Source organism: Nycticebus coucang, chromosome 10 (assembly GCF_027406575.1).
Source record: "Nycticebus coucang isolate mNycCou1 chromosome 10, mNycCou1.pri, whole genome shotgun sequence".
Classification (NCBI taxonomy): Eukaryota; Metazoa; Chordata; class Mammalia; order Primates; family Lorisidae; genus Nycticebus; species Nycticebus coucang.
This window is the reverse complement of record NC_069789.1, coordinates 11,476,686-11,493,425: the sequence shown is the minus strand read 5'-3', so window position 1 is coordinate 11,493,425 and position 16,740 is coordinate 11,476,686. Positions and strand designations below refer to the sequence as shown.

At 45.1% G+C, this 16,740-nt stretch overlaps 2 protein-coding genes across 8 annotated transcripts in view; one reads left to right on the top strand and one right to left on the bottom strand.

Moving 5' to 3' along the window:
• Positions 1-8,740, top strand: part of SDCCAG8 (SHH signaling and ciliogenesis regulator SDCCAG8) — a 254,616-nt gene extending 245,876 nt beyond the window's left edge. For all 3 annotated transcript variants that reach the window (XM_053604357.1, XM_053604356.1, XM_053604358.1), the window contains one exon: positions 8,404-8,740. In XM_053604357.1, coding sequence (XP_053460332.1) covers positions 8,404-8,433 — 30 coding nt within the window. In that variant the 3' untranslated portion in view covers positions 8,434-8,740. The remainder of the gene's footprint in view (positions 1-8,403) is intronic.
• The window catches only part of AKT3 (AKT serine/threonine kinase 3), a 404,883-nt gene that overhangs the window by 51,083 nt on the left and 337,060 nt on the right, over positions 1-16,740 (bottom strand). Inside the window, exons 14-15 of one of the 5 annotated variants that reach the window (XR_008382960.1) lie at positions 12,880-13,879; positions 8,368-9,004 (exon numbers count right to left, since the gene is read on the bottom strand). The exons of 1 other annotated variant lie outside the window; for it this stretch is intronic. Coding sequence is in view for 3 of the 4 variants with exons in the window: in XM_053604361.1 (XP_053460336.1) it covers positions 13,794-13,879 (86 nt within the window). In the remaining variant the exon portion in view is untranslated. 3 more of the 5 variants (XM_053604363.1, XM_053604361.1, XM_053604362.1) reach the window with 3 other exon arrangements.

The following is a 16,740-nucleotide window of genomic DNA, read 5'->3' as shown; positions in this document are numbered from 1 at the left end:
GAAACCTTTTTTTTTTTTTTAATTGCTTCTCTTCCTGTCAGAGGCCGTGCTTTTTGCCCCATCAAGGAATTTGTTAGGATAATGAGGTGGTCCATGGCTGGCCGTGGCCTCTGCCTTTAATTAGGTTTGCACCCAGGTGCTCGGTGAGTGCCCGGGGGACTTCACGCCATAAGTGCTTGAAATGATTAATAGGAAAAATACATCTGGACATGAAAACGAAGAGGAATTGTCTGACATTCCCCTTTCAAAACGATCCTTTGCTGAAGGGTTATCAAGGAACCTGTTTCCACTCAGCCCACCAAATCCCTCTGCAAAGCATTCTTGTATTTTTATTTTTTTTAACAAATCACAACCTGTGTACTGTCACTGATCTAAGGCTGGAGATGGAGACCTGCCTCTACTTCCTCCTCTGCTTCAGAGGCAGCACACGGGGAAGGCAGGGAGCATCGCTTGAAGTCTGAGCCACATGCCACGTGGCCAGTTATCTGGGAGCCAGGGCCTCACCCCACATCCCAAGGCAGTGGGTCTGGGAGCAGGGCCCAGGAACTGCATTTCAATAAGCCATGAGGTGGTTCTGGAGGACACAAAAGTTGAAGAACCTCCTGAGTGTCTGGGGCCAGAAAAGGAAAGATTCCCTACTGTGTCACTGTAGTGAAGCCTTGGACAAGTCACTTAATTCTCTTCTGAGCCTTGGTTTTCCCGTCGGCACAGTAGGCATTATGTCCACCTAAGTCAAAGGGATCCTGGAAACACTGAATGAGTGCGGCTGCCGGGGCTCCACAGGCTCTCAGACACGTCGTCGACTGAAGAAATACAGGGCTTGCTCTTCCTTTCTCCCCTCATCTGGAGTGGTCCTGGGAGGTGGCTGACTGGAGAAGCATTGGGAAGGCGGAGGCCTTGTGGAGCCAGCAGCGACAGGACCAGCTTCACTCCCCTCTGCCTTGCTTCTCAGACGAGTCCTTCATTCCCCACCTGCCCCAGGCCTGAACCCAGCTATGCAGAGAGGGCCCAGGTGGTACCAGCTTTAGGCTGCCATGTCCCTTTGCAGGTGACTAGGTGCCTGCTACATATGACTTCATGGCATGAATGAATGATTTTGACCTAAGCCCAAGAGCTCTTTCAGAAGTCCGGTTATGGAGAATCTTCTATAGAAGCACAGTGCACACAGCACTTTCCTCTCAGTTCTGAACTGGATCTTTATAATGTGGGCTTTGCCTTTTAACTCCCCATCTGCCTCCTCTACAGCACACTCAGATCCTAACATGGACCATCGATGCTTAGAAGCCTCTTCCAGGCCTTAAAACTCTGGTAATTGCCAAATGAATTGCAAAATTTTCACAAAATGCATTAAAATGCCCCAAACCTCAAAAAAGTCCTCAGAAAACCCAGCAGGTCTTTCTTCCCTTGCCTGAAGCAATAGAAATGATTTGCCCAGGCTGTGCTATCTGACACGGGCCCAGCTGGCTTATCTCGAAAGAGGCCCTTCAGATATTACACTTGGAGTTATTTTAATATGAACATGACAAAAGAATTTGGTAGAGGAAATGTTGGCTTTTAGTAGCAAGTGCTAGTGGTCACAGAGGAGGCAGGGATTCGGTTTTGCAAGCTCCCTGCTGAGTATCTAAACCCAGAGCCAGCTCACTGCTCCTGAGTTGTTGTGTTAGCCTCTAGGTAGGGGCTCCCAGGGGACTTGGACCTCTGCAGGGCATTTTTCACATGGAATAAACTTGACCACTGAAGTGAGACAGTTTCAACTGCAGTTTACCTTTGAGGTAAAGCCTGCTTTTGACCCTGAGCAGTTATTTCAAAGGATGCTACCTCCTAAGTATTGCAGAGTGATTAACCAACCTCTCTGTTTTCCTGGCTAGCCCTCTGGGCCCAACTCATGGGCTTCTGACAGTGAGAGCTGCCTTTATCTCCAGTTTAAGAATGGTTTAGCTAAGGCTTCCATTTTTCTCAGCCTAGATGAATTAAACATAACTTAATTGGGCATGTCAGACTCTAAAACTCTCAGTCCACTTAATACCCAAAAGAGAATGGATATTTTCTGGTCCTGGCAGCTGCTCTGAATCTGAGTCACATCCATCCCTTCAATTTACTCCCTTGTCCTGAACCCTGCTGCTCTGAAGCAGGTGACAGATGAGGGGCTCACGGTCAGCCTATCGTCTCTGACAGGAGACGTCTAGCCTGTTCAGAAAGCTCCATTTTTCTAAACTGTTTCTGCTTAAATTCTGAAATACATACATGTCTGGCAGAGGGAGCTAATCATAACAGTAACCGTGCCCCAGTCAGTGCTTCCACCCCGAGAATCCCACCTTCCCCTTCTACGGCGCAGGGGGCCCCCCCGAGCCAGGCTTCAGGTGCCGACCACAGAGCTCCCAGGTGTCTCCCTGGCTTGTGCTCAGTATAGGACTCAACTAAAAACAACGGCTTTGTCTCCTGCCTTACTCCGGGGAAAATACTTCCAGAAAATGGCTTTCTAAATGTCATGACATGGCTATGCTGGTCCTTGTGGAAATGGAGACAGTGACGTACCAGCCCAGCTCTGGTCAAACACCATCCCCTCTGTTCTCTGCTCGGGGACTGTGAGTCTTCACACAGGCATGGTCCACACCTTCTATCTGAGGGCTGGATCGGGCAGTGCGGTTCTGCCTGTCCTTGAGACGCAGGCCTTGGCTGGAGGAGGCTGAGACCACAGTGGTGGTGGCATGGAGTGGCATCCGGGGTGAGGGACATGGGTCCCAAGGGAGTCTGGGCAAGGCCTGGCAGCTTGGAGCATGTTAGGGGGCTAGAACCCAGAGCCTGGAGGCTCTAACATCTGGCCAGGAAGGGTGGAGCCAGCTGGTGAGGAAATATGAGTTTTGTCTTGGGGAGAATGGCATCTGGGAGAGGGAAAAGTAGAAATTAGCTGTCCATGTAGAAGATTACCTTAAGTATCATGATAATTTCATGTGTCTGTTTACTTATTTGCTAATGAATATGGTTTCAACTGACTTGCATTTTCTGTTAGCCAGCGTCCTAAACAAGCTGTTGTTTCTGTATTCGGCATTCAGTCTGGAGAGTGATTCCCTTTTAGTCCCTTCGTATGAATCACTTACAGTTTAGAAAACAGAGTCTGAAACTGACTTGTCAGTGGTTAATCAGTTGGCCCTATGACTTTTAAGCATTCTTGGCAGTGAATTTACTTTCTAATTTGATTTAAACTTGTGCATGGATCCAGAAGCCATATGTGATTATATTCAAGATCATCGACATTATCTCATTACACCAAAGGACTCATAAGAGAGAGCCGAAAACAAGCCTGGGAAGCAGTGACGCAGATGAGGGTGCAGGGAGGGGAGGCCTGTTGTGACCAGAAGCAAAGGGAGGAGGGAGGCGTAGAAATGTGCAGCCCGAATGGGAGCAGGTGGGCTCTGCCAGATGAGGAGGGGAGCCTCTGGTTGCTGGAGGACACTGAGTGGGGACTTGTAGGTGGTCACCCAGTGTGCAGTGGGTCTTCCGAGAGCCCAGGGGGCCTCCCCAGCTGCATTAGGAGCTTCTGCAGAGTTAGCTACCTGTAGGACAGATGGTGCTTGAATAGAACAGCAAATACACTGAATAAAATAAATTAAAAAGCCTCCTCCGGAACCAAGATTTTTTGGAAAGAATTCTAAATAGACGAAAACAAACAATTTGATTTCAACCAAATTGTTGTTTTTTTGTTTTTATCCTGATTTTCACCCGAATTGTCAGTCTCAAAAATAAACACTGATACATTCCCAGAAAATATTTTTCAAATAAAAACTGACTCTGTTAAAGTTTGCCCTGATTCTTTCAAAACTGTGTACAAGACACTGTCAACCAAAGTGACTTGCATATTTTTTTAAATAAACTTGAACATATGCAGCTAAAATGTCATTAACTCCCTGCTGCCTGAGTGTTTTCAAGGAGTGACATAAGACCCCAGTGCTGCATTTCTAACATAAGCATCTTACGACCCTCAGAGAAACTTCCCCAAGCACCTCCAATAGCATGAAGTTTAACTTTGTTTTGTAGCTGAGCTCTCTGCACACAATTAATATTGCAAAGCACACAGAGCTTCATTTACGCCAGATTTGCTCCTCCGTGAACAGTTCGATTTGTCCAAGAGTGAATTCTTTCAGACTCTGAGTCATGGAAGAAAAATAAATTGAATTTTCTATTGCTTCAGATACATTTGCTCTACTTATTGCTTCCTGAGTCAGACATTACATTTTGCAATATAAATTCACAATCAAGATTTTAAAGGGAGCTAAATATTTTAATCCAATTAGACAAGTGAACAAAACACTGAATATTACATGTAGTGTAGATAAGTGGTTCTTGCCTTTAAAAGACTGTAATTCCGTCACATTACAACCCCAAATGTCAATGTTGTCTTTATTTTTAACGCTTTCAAACATGAGGCAGCCAGAGGCTCCACTCTCTGCTGTTGGTGACACTGTCTGTCCTTTGGAAATTCTTAAAATCTATTTACCATGGAAACATGGTTCATATAAAACACAGACCTGCCCATGTGCAGAGAAGTTTTCTCGTGACTTAGAGGACTCAAGAAGGCTGGAAGATTACAAACCCAGATCCCACATGTTGCAGCAGGAACACTGTGTTCTGAGCATGCTGTAGGAGGAGAGACCCTCAGCACACACCAGACCCTCCACCCTGGCCCCGCCTGCGCGTGCACAGGAGCCCCAGGCCACCCGTGGCGGTACTTTCCAGGAAGCCCTGACTTCTGCCATTTCCTGCTGCTGTCTGTGGTTCTGTTCCTTTCCTGGAGCCCTGGGGCAGCAAAGGTAGGCCCCACGCACAAGGGGACCAGGGCTTTGAGCTCTGCTGTAGGACTGGCATGGTCAGAGGCCTAGCAGGCAGCTATGAGAGAAGAATGGCTGCCGTGATTGTGCTGTGAGCTCCTGCCCCACGTCGCAGCTGCCAACAGCTGACTCTCAGAAGGTGCTGCCCACTAGGAGGGGCTGGTGCCCTCTGCCCTGGGAGGGCCAGGGCTGCTGCGAGGCTCTGCAGATGAGTGCTGCCTTGCACCAGGTGGGCATCGTGCTCCAAGGCCGCCCCTCTCCTCCAGGTCACGTGACTGGCTTGTTCTAAATCTGACTTATTTCCACAAAGGACAAACCGGCCACTCGGGTGCCCTTCCACTAATCTGGCCAGAACAGGCAGGAGAGCCATGCATGAGAAAGACCAGGTTTTGAGGTCAGACTGCCTGGGTTCAAATCTAGCCCTGTGCCACTTCAGATAGATTTTTTAGTTACCGTATCACTTGATTTCTGCCTTAAAAGAAAAAAACCAAAACAACACAAAAGTAGCTTCCCTTTAAACAGCTCTCAAATTCCACAGAGCCCAGCGCAGATGGTTATGAAACCAACAGGATCAGTGCTGATATCACTGTAGGCTTGAAAGGGCCATTTGAGACAATTTAATGTCTATTTTGTATAGATAGGAAAATAAGGCCTGGAGAAATGAAGAATGAAGTGAAGTGAATAGAACTGGGAACTAAATGGGCTAGACCACAGGCTGGGGGGGACTGGAACAGGGGTCCTCAGGGGTGAGGAAGGAGTGGCTGGACCCCAGCTCCCAGAACACAGGCAGAGGCAGCTCCAGGAGGGCGGCTGCTGAAGCTCTGTCAACTCCGGGCAAGCTCTGAAATGCCCCAGATGGAGGCAGGGAGGATCTGCCCTCTTGAGTTGCAAATCGATGCTTTATTACCAGAGCCACAAGGACTAGAACCATTTGTTGACCCGGCCACACAGACAGTGCACATGGGCCAGGTAGAGAGAGGAGAGGAAGGGGGTGCTGCCTTTAGAAAGGTGGCTGAGATGCTGGGGTGAAGAGGCATGAAAATACAATCAAATGGGAACCCAGGGCAGCCCCGAGGCCTGGAGCACAGAGGTCGCCCATGTGCAGAGAGGCAAGGTGGTGCCACCCTCTCCTGAGCTCCTTCCTGGCTGACTTGGAAACAAAGCAGCAGAAAGGGTGGCTGGATCCCACAGCCTGGTGGCTTGGGGAACAATCCAGGTCACTCAGAGCAACTCATTTTTAACACTCAAAATTTAAAGTCAAACTTCAGAAATAAATTTGGCACAAAAGTCAGGGTTTGTGAAGAGAGGGTCTGTGTGGATTTAAAATGAGAACAACGAAAATGGGTTGACAATAGTGCGCTCGCAGGTGGGAGTGCTTCTATCTGTGGAAAGGATAGCGGTGGCACAGCAGCCACCCTGTTGGCCCTCTTCTGATTGGGAGGGTGGCCAGATGTAACTGCAGGGTCACACCGCTCAGAAAGGCCAGACCCCACTGGCGTATGCACACTTACCTCTTCTGACAACGAGACCAGGGCCACTATGGTGTGGACGATGGGAAGGACTTTCTGGACAGAAGCGTCACGGATACTCCCTGTGAGGTGATGGCAGATAAGCCAGCTTTGGGCAGTAGCTAAAGCTTCCGTGTCCCTGGATGTGCTGTAGAATAGAGAGGGGGAAGCACTAGGAAGTGTCACTGAAGACGCAGCAACACAGCAGTGACGTCCAGGGCTGGATTAGTCACACCACCAAATACCTTCTGAATGCTTATTCTGGGTAGGGCGCAGTCATAGCCTCTGGGGACAACAGCAAACAGTAAGGATGAATGTAGGACTTCTCACCTACCCCAGATAAACTGTAAAACCAATTGGACAGGGACAGCCCACGTGCCACAGGGAGAGAAATTCGGGTTGTTGACTTCCATTCATGCTGAGGACCTCACATCTGTGTCACCTCTGTGGGGGTCCACGGAGGGAGGTGGCCGCTGGTTTCAGCAGGGCAGTCTGAGTGCCAGCAGGGAATGGCTCAAATGATAAATTACTCGCTGGCCTTGGAGCCCACAGGCCCTACAGAACCTCATTATGAGATGTCAGTTTCCTGGAGCTTGGCTTAAAGAATAGTCAACACATTTCCACTTCAGGTCTCTTTACCACTGTTTTGTATTGTCTATGATGGGTGTGTTTTTACCCAAAGTTCAGTTAAATTTTTCTTTTGAAATGTGCCCATTGTAGTTTATGCTTATTCTTGCATTCAAAATCACCTTAGAATTGCTGAGCTTAGGATGCAAGCCACTGTCTCAAGAGCGTGCAGGCCCTCAGGCTGCTGACCTGACAAGGCCCATCCACGCAGCTGGGAGGGAGGGTCATTCAAACCAGTTACTCAGCACAACCGTGCCGGGCAGGTCAGGTCTGGGTGGAAACTGGTGTTTGACAGTCACATTGAGTTGGTGGTAGCATTCCACTGAGGCTAGAAGGAAGCCCCTGCTGCCAGGGTAGGGGTCCAGAGGTGCAAGTGGACTCCCCGGCCACCCTCCTCCCCACCCACATTCAGCGGGAGGCCGGCTGCACACGTCACCCTGCCGACCATTCTGGTGTCATCAGGGTCTTGCACACTGGGAAATCTACTTGAAATGCAAATGTTACCTTTTCTTGCTTTTTTAAAAAAGGCAACAGATTGACTTTGATCTATTTTTTCTCTGGTATGAATTCTGATTTTGGTTTCACTCATTGTCCTGTCTTGGAAATCCCTAGCAAGTCAATACGGCTTCAGTTGAGCTAGCTAAGCAGCACCGCGTTCTGATTGATCTGTTGAAGTGAAAACTGGGACTTGGCTCTTTGTGTTTACACTCCTAAAGGCAAGGACTGTCCCTCAGAGTGCATGGTAGTAATCAAGACTTTTCTGTGGAATGACACTATTTCCAGTGGTTTCGGCCATTACTTCCCTAACTTGGAATTCTCCCCTCAACCTCTGAAACATCTATATCTGTTGACAACTAAGAAAGAGATCACAGCACAATCTCCTCTCTCAGCATGAGAGGTTTCCATGGAAAATGCCTTTACATGTGCTGCAATGAATTGCAGCTAAAGTTTGGAGGTTTCCGCTTGCATTGTTTCACTAGGAATTTCTTAGGGGCACTTGGCCTAATACCCTGTTTTTGTTCTAGATTTTTCTACCATAAGGGCATTTGAGTTTTCTGTAAGGAGATTCTGGTATAAATCAGTACCTCCTTTTCCTGGACAGGGGAGAGGTGGCTCTCTGGCCATGTCCTAACATCAGACTTGAGGATCAGACTAGGCTCATTTCTGAGGGCACACAGATGTCTGAATATGGGTTGCTTTCAAATTTAAAACATTCAAACAAACAGCCTTATATTCACAGTGACAAGGGCTTTGACGGCTGCTCAGGGTGAGCACAGCTTCTCCTACAATGGGTCACATGTAATTTCTGCACTTGTGGCAAAAGAACTTTTTGTTTTCAAAAATTTAGCCATAAAAGGTGACTTAAAGAGCAAATGAGAAGAAAAATCACATTGAAGAACATGATCTATTTAAACTTACTTTTTTATTATCATTTTTTCCAGTTACCCAGCATGCCACAATCTGATTGCTGACCTGGATGGAACAGTGAAATAAATGATTTACAAAGAGATATTTACATTCATCTGAATTATACTTGATATGCCACAATGCACTGCGACCTTCCCCAGGTGACACCGCCTCCGACTGCAGGGGGGGCTCTTCCTCATCTCCACATTTGTGTCCCGGCACCAAGGACGGGCTGGAGCTGAAGTCTAATACTGGATGAGGAGAGCTCCTGGTATAATGTTTGCAGAAATGACTTGAAGTTATGTTTCTAAATTTGCTCATTTGTATGTTAGGTGGTACATATGAATTTCAATAAATGAAGTTTTTAAAGACTTGAGTTTAATGTTTCCTTTTTACCTTGTAGTGATGAACAGAACACACTGAAAAGGCACATATTTTAACTAGGCCAAAGTGTATTAGGACGACGTTTTCCTGCCATTCATTTTTCTTTCTCTTTCTTTTCACGAGCTATGTAGCATCCTTCAGCTTTATTTGCCTTTAAGCAACACCCTGGAAGACTCCATTGTTATTCAGCATCCTACCAATTTGTGCCCCTTCAGGAGATACCAGGAAGCACTATGCACTATTCTTTCCATTCTGTTAACAACAAAAACAGACAAAAAAGCATCTTTGGCTTAGTGATGTCAGATTTTTTCTTCATTATGCAGTATTTGAGAGGAGCCTAAAAACAAGCTTAGTGAAATTAGAAAATTTACTTAAGAGTATATCAAATATCTGTACACAGATCATTATTTTAGTCTAAAATAGTATTTCTACTATACACAGTTAAGCCCTCAAATGCTTAAAGTAATAAAAATGGACACTGATAGTTTCGTGTCGTGTTGGAGGATGACAATGAACGCTAAAGGCAAGGCTGCTGCTGGGACCAGCCCCTGACCCCAGGCGGGTCCCCTGGCCAGTGGTCCATCATCCTCATCATCTCAGCACACATGGGATGTTACCGTGTGTTCAGCCTGGCCACTCAGCCTCCATGTGGGTTAGGCTTTGGAGGCGGTGACATGATACACAAGAGACCATTCGAGCCTCTTGAGCATGTGAGCATGTAAAAGGTTCAAGCCTGAAATAGAACTTCTATTCAGATTCAGAAGTTTTTGATTTCATCAAATGTGCTAGACAGAAAGGCTGTCACATACGATTTTAATTGTCCTGTTTTAGGTATACTGCGAGTAAGTTATACAGTATTCTAAAAATAGCACCGTTAAAGAATTATAGAGGTCACTTTATTTCAGCTTCCTGGATCTGTCAAGCCCAGTGGTTTTGAGAGAAGAGCACATCTAAGAATGCCCTCAGATCTGGCCGTGTGACACACACGTACACACTGGACTAACACTAGTCCCCAAAGCCATTCCTCTATCTGGCTTAGTCACAGGAGCAAAACCAAGTCTCTACAATAGTAGCTTTATGAGGTAAAATCTGAAGGCGGCCCCATCCAGAATGATTCCCCATCAGTCAGACTGCAGTCCGGCCATCCCGCTACTTCCCACGTCTACGTTTAATCTGCCAGGAAGTGTTAAAGACATACTCTAGGAGGAGGAAGCATCCCGAGCAGGATGTGACCAGGAAGATGCTGAAGACAGAACCCTGGGTCCGAGCCCTGGTCCGAAGGACCCTCCAGGTCTGAGACCTACGGTGTCCCTGGCTTCACGGTAGATCTGTCCTAAACTCAGTGCTGAGAGGTCAGCGTCTCCCCTTTGGAAGGAGCCTCGCATCAGAGTTTGCAGAACTGCACTATTGCCGTAAAAATAATCCTGCGTGTGTTTTGAGCTATAAGGAGTTTACATATTTTCCTATCACATTTTATACAGGATAGATTAATGCCATGTGGGGCTATTAAAAATTTTTTTCAGAAAAGAGTATTGAATTTTCTGAGATTACAGAACCACATCCAACAACAACAAACAGAGAAGCAGCAGATTGACATAGCGCTTTATTTAAGCTGTCTGTACGAAGGAAAATAATGTGCATCCCTATCATATAAGTGTAAAAATACTAAGGATGTACAGTGTACAAAAACAGTTTCTTGTAGTTATTTCACATCCTTGTGGGTCATTTACTTAAGGAAATAAAACAGTTTTAGTATGACCAACAGTAATAGTAATACAGTTTCTTGGGTTCATATTTGCATCTGCTTAAAGTCCTTAACAGATGACTAGATCTTGCATGGATCTAATGAAAGAACTAGTAAGGTCAAGAAATGTCACAAACTATAAAGCTACAGGGAGGTAATTCAATTACCCTTTAGAGGTTTTCTTTTTATTTAAATAAATACTTTACATTTCATGCTTGCCTGTAATGCGCTACCAGGAGCAAGATAAGGAACTTCTACTGTAGACAGTACAAACAGTAGCAGCAAAGTGTGTACACTGAGGTGTAATATATAGACCCTGCAGTTAGTAAGGAAGGCCCTTACTTTGTACTCTAGGAGAAGCAAGTGGCCCCTGCAAGAACAGTCAGCTTGAAGAAGCTGGAAATCAGGTGTGGGAAATGAAAACCTGGAATAATGCTGTGTAATTAGTGGAGAAAGCAAAGCTGAGGGCGACCAGCCAACATTCCAAGCAGGAAAGGCCAGTTTCTTCCAAGATGGCTGCAAAACGACAAGAGTTCAACCTTCCTGACAGAACCAGCTGGAGTCCGCAGGCCTGAACCGCACTCTCACAGAACGATTCCAGCTTTCAGGCTGTTCCACCCGCCAGAACCCAAAACTGCAGCTACGGGCAACACAAGAAGTTTCAGAAGTCTCCCCGTCTGCACGCGTCTGTCTTTCCATTGTCCTCCCTGTCAGCTGACAGATCTGGGGGGGAAAGTAAGGGAAGCTCAAAATCGGAGCCAAGGAAACACCTTGTGTGTTACCAACTGTGTCCCAGAGGGGAGAAGTGACTGAGCCGGGGGCACTGTCAGTGCTGGTCATTAATCTTTAGGAAGTGTCCTTGGCCAAGGTCATGGAAATCACCTTATGATTTAGGGTGGGGGGTGGGAGGGGAGAGGAACCGAAACAACAAAAAGCTACATGCTTAGTGTCCGGCATCACGCTCTCCCTCTAAGGAAATAAGTGCTCTGAACATCAGCCGGCCTCAGCGCTCTTCTGCCTCTCACCTGACTCTTATATAATGGATGCAAGACAACTTAAAGACATAACCTCCTAGTCTACTTTCTTGTCAATGGGAAACATTCAACATAATTCCAAGTGGGGGGGAAAAAAAAAAAAGGTAAGCTATGTGTGTAAGTCAGAATGAACTACCATTTAACTGTAACTTCCTATTCAGTACTAAGGATGAACTTCACTCAGGTAGAAATATGAAAATTAGGATAAAATCTATGTCTAAATATGTCTTAGCTGCCTTAGTAAAATGCCCTTTGACCCCCATCAGTCCCAGTGGCCCACCCACCGCCAGCAGTGGTTTTATAGCTATAAATCCACACTTCCAGCGTCAAGAGGCTAAGACATCTGCGTATGAATGTGATTCATCCCCCTTAGAAAGTCACTTGCTCTTTCATACAATGCAATCATACTACTACTCTCACTGTAGTCTTCCATTTGGGAGCTGTCAGATAGTTTAACTAAAATACATTTCCATGATCACTCCATGGAGTGGGAAGGCCGTCTGTTTCCTGCAAGAACGGCCCCCAGCCCCTTGGATTTCATAGACTGCTTTGGAAAATGTCAGCTCCTAGCACCAAAGGGTTTAATCTGAAGATCATCATTAATGAAGGAGAAAAGATGAGGTTTGCATACATGTCCCCTTTCAGTGAGAAACGTTGGAATTTGGGGACATGAATATATACAGAAAAAAGAAAAGCTGGAGGTGTTCTCTTTTTGTTTTTATCCCTGATGGCTTAATTCAGTGGTTAAGTGTACCACGATCACAATAAACACACCAGGTTCTTAACCTTCACTGCCTACTCCCTAAACACTCCAGATGTGCTCATCCGCCAAGGAAAGTTCATTTCTCTCCGTCATTCAGGTTTCCACTGTCTTCATTACATTATGTTGCCAGGCTGTCACGTTTTAATTCTCAAATGAGCAAACATCAATGTCAATTTGTTTCATTAACCCCTTGGCACAGACAGTTGGGGATTTTCTCATTTTTAGCACCAAGGGGTTGAATGATAGCATCTCTTCTCCCAAAGCCAAATTCTAACCAATATACACCATTTCAGAGCCTCATCGAAAAAAAAAATTTTTTTTTTTTTTACATAGGAGAAAAAGTGCATGATTCTCATCAGCGTGTACATTCCTTGCACATGGGTCAAAAGAAACTGCAGTAAGTCTATGTATGTAAGTTGGAGCTGCATTTGCTAACATGACATACAATTCTCATCACTAAAAAATAAATACTACTGCAATATAAACAAAATCATAAAGGACATTCAAAGTTTTAACATCTGAGTTTTAAAAGCTAATTCACGTAAAACTGAAAGAAAGAAAACAAATAAGGCAAACACCTGTTTACCTTGGTGTACAAATTTTGGTGAAAAGCAGGATCATTATACCTGTCTACATTCTTCAGCCATCAGAGGTGATAAATATTAAGAAGGAAAAAGGTTTCCAAGCACAGGGGAAAAAATGCTCTCTGGCGCAAATTGTATAATAAGACGCTCTAAGTGACTTTGACTGTGCATACGCCTTCATTTCTTGCTTGAACAATGTTCATTTGCCCACGAATGTCCGTGAAGTCTTGACGTCCATGGGTGATATCGGGCTTCCTCTGCAGTAGCCACCATGAATTAAAAACAGATAGATATCTCAAAAGTTGTTCAGTCCCCCTCTCAAATGCTTGCTTCTTACTAAATTCCAGCCAAATCTGGGTGATAGGCGCCTCCTTTATGCTTCGATCTGATACGCTTTACTAAAGCTTTGCATATGCACTTCACCACCCTTCCACAATTGCTTATTCTGAACTATAAGCTAAATCTTCTTAGTCTAATTAGTTTTGATTTATCTTCTAGAAAGTTAAAAAATGTACCTAGAATCAGTGTATCTCATTTAGCCTTCACTGTTAGGGAAAAACAGAAACCAAAAGGTCGAATGATGACTACTGGTGCACAATGAACAATGGTGGGCTCATGACTTCCAAAGATTGTAAAATTACTTGTTAAAGTTGCTATAATAGTAAGACAGTAGCAGCAACAGCATGAGACCTTAGACTGAGATACAGTTTCATGCAAAACCAAAAAATCGGAGTGTGTTTGTGTCTATGTGTGTCTTCATGGGGGTGAAAGGTGGTGAGGGGTGAAGACCCTTGGCTGGTCTGGGATGTCGGAAGGTGCCCCTGCTATCTGTGAGAGATGGGACTGGTGGTGATGTCCAGGAATCGTTTTTAGTAACAAATCTAAGATGACAGTGAAGTAGCAGAATGAAAGAGACTTATTCTCGTCCACTTGCAGAGTAGGAAAACTGAGGGAAGTGTGGCCGCCTCTCATTGTCCACGCAGTCCATACCATCCTCATCATCTGTGGGCAGGAAACAGCCATTGTCATTTTACACTTAGTTTTTGCAACATTGTCTCTGGTCTGTACGTTTTTAACTCTGAACATAGGGAAGTAACAGAGGCAATAGCTCCTGTAAACCTGTGTTTATACAGTAATACGCTTCAGAAATTATCTGATTTTCACAAACACATGGTCTATGAAGAACTATGATAAAATCACCTCCAAGACATCAAAGTTGAAAGGCTCAAGGAAACTGGGAAAAACACTATTAAGGAAACCAAACTTTTTTTTTTTTTTTTTTTTAATTGTTGCAGTTTGGCCGGGGTTGGGTTTGAACTCACCACCCTCGGTATATGGGGTCAGCACTTTACTCACTGAGCCACAGGCACCACCCAGGAAACCAAACTTTTTAATGAAAAGAAATAGTCAATAACCTTTTATTCCATTTCATAAAACCATGTATATCAAAATTACATAAGTCAGCAAAATCTATAGCCTCCAAAGCTATATAGAAGCCATCCTCAGTTGTTTTAAGTGTCTGTATTTTTTTCTTCACGGTGCTTTTAGTGTGAGTACAAAATAATGCTTCCTGTGAAATTTCATTCAGCATTTAACTTCTGGCTTTACTCCGTGTTCCCAACTTTCCTATGATAAAACTTTATACCAGAATAAAGAGACTAAAAGAAAGAAAAAGAGAGAAAGATGTCAGTAGCTAAGTGCTGGTGCATCAGGAAACAGCAGGAGACAGGGTTGAAGGAGGCAGCTCACAAGGTGCACCTGCCTTCAGCATTCCTGCTTTCCTGGATTTAAAACGTCACGGATGGTCCTGTACCCTCTTCTCCTATCTGTTCTGTGACTGCGGTCCTGCAGGGTCAGGAGATGCTTCCTCACGGGTGGCCACAGGTCCAGTCACACGGCCCACACGCGCTCCCCGTGTGTCAGCTCTGGCAGGCAGAGTCCAGGCCCCTGACACAGAGCTCTGAACACAGTTCCCGAGGCTCCCTGGGCGGAAGTCCCTTTAAACCTCTCTACTCTACTCTAAGCTCACTTAATCACATGCTATCCTGCAATCCAAATGAAGGAGTCTTTCAAATACTTAACATTTTTTTCTTTGAACAAAAAAACCTTCATTTCCGGAGGTTGCTGTGAGCTGTGTGAGGCCACGGCACTCTACCGAGGGCCATAAAGTGAGACTCTGTCTCTACAAAAAAAAAAAAAACTTCATTTCCTCAAATCCATATTGGAAGTATATGACCATAATTCTCCAGCCTCTGGAGGAAGCACAGATTGTGTGTAACAAAAAGTACACGGGCCAGATCCCGCTGCACTGAGGCACTGATGGTTTGTTTTTCCTTCATCTGAAGAATAAGCATTTCTTTTCTTTTTTTTATTGTTCCTCTTCAGAGTATTTAATTCCTAATGCATAAGATTTTAAGAACTGGGATCAAGGAACCACTAACCAAAATTTCTGACCTCAAATTTACCAGAAAATATCCCTGTTTCAGGAAGGAATAATTTATCAAGAAGCATTTGTGGCTCCCTGGTCTATGTAAGAAACTGAACCGGGACCCTAAAAAGTCAACCATTCTTTTTTTTTTTTTTAATTTATTATTATATCATAGCTGTGTACATTAATGCAATCATAGGGCACCATACACTGGTTTTATATACCGTTTGACATATTTTCATTACACTGGTTAACATAGCCTTCCTGGCATTTTCTTAGTTATTGTGTTAAGACAATTACACTCTACATCCCAGAAGTTTCACAATTACCCTTGTAAGATGCACCATAGGGGTGATCCCACCAATCACCCTCCCTCTGCCCATCCTCCCCATCCCCTCCTAAATGGCAAAATGTCCAATTCTTCTGAAAAGAAGTTTCTCTTAAAAAAAAAATAAAAAAGAAACGAAACTGAACTGGGGGGTCTCTCCCCCTCTGCAAACAGACCACTGTAACTACGGTCAGCATTTCTACAGACTGCTGCAGTTTAGGTAAATCTCTGACTCATAAGATATTCCTTCCGGTATTTGTACCATGTGACCACATGCATCTTTTAAAGCAAATACCTTTAGCAGTTACTGTTTGGCTACACTATAGATGTAAGGAGCTGGGAAATGAAGGCATACCCTGTTTCCCCAAAAATAAGATAGTGTCTTATTTTAAGGTGTGCTCCCAAAGACGCACTAGATCTTATTTTCAAGGGACGTCTTATCTTTCCTGTAAGTAGGTCTTATTTTCGGAGGATGTCTTATTTTCAGGGAAACAGGGTATCTGCTGTTGAGCCGGGAAGTATAAAGGCTCTATAGAAAAAGCAACTGAAATCTTAATGTTCAGATTCTGACATGTGTCAATCACGTTTCAAAGAAACAGTTTTCCCCACTAACAGCTTTGTTGTGCCGAGTGTTTCTGCACAGCAAACGTATAGTGAGCCCTGGACGGCATGCATGGGAAGCCTGGTGTCTGTCCTGCCCTGGTCAGTGAGGATAGAAACTGCCCTGGTTCCTGGAGCCAGAGCCAGAACCAGCGGCACGGGTGCCCCAAGCAGCCAGCAGAGGCAGGTGATGGGCTGCCTTCCGTAGGCCGAGGGGTCCTGCTGGATGTCAGCTGAGAATTGAAAGAGCTTTCACTCTGTCACCACAGTAACAAACTCGTGGCATTTCTCCATACAAAGAAATCTAAACTTCACAGATAGCCTGGGAGGGCCCCACACCCTGCTGTAAAGCCGCTGATCTCCCAGACACTCTCAGTCCCTCCAGCTCCCTTCTGTCATCAGGCTTGGTAACAGTGAGGCCCAGATACCTGGTTACAGCCTACAAAGGCACTGCCAGTCTGGGCAGGGGCTGCGCTCAGAGGGGATCTAAGGAGGTGACAGCTGTCA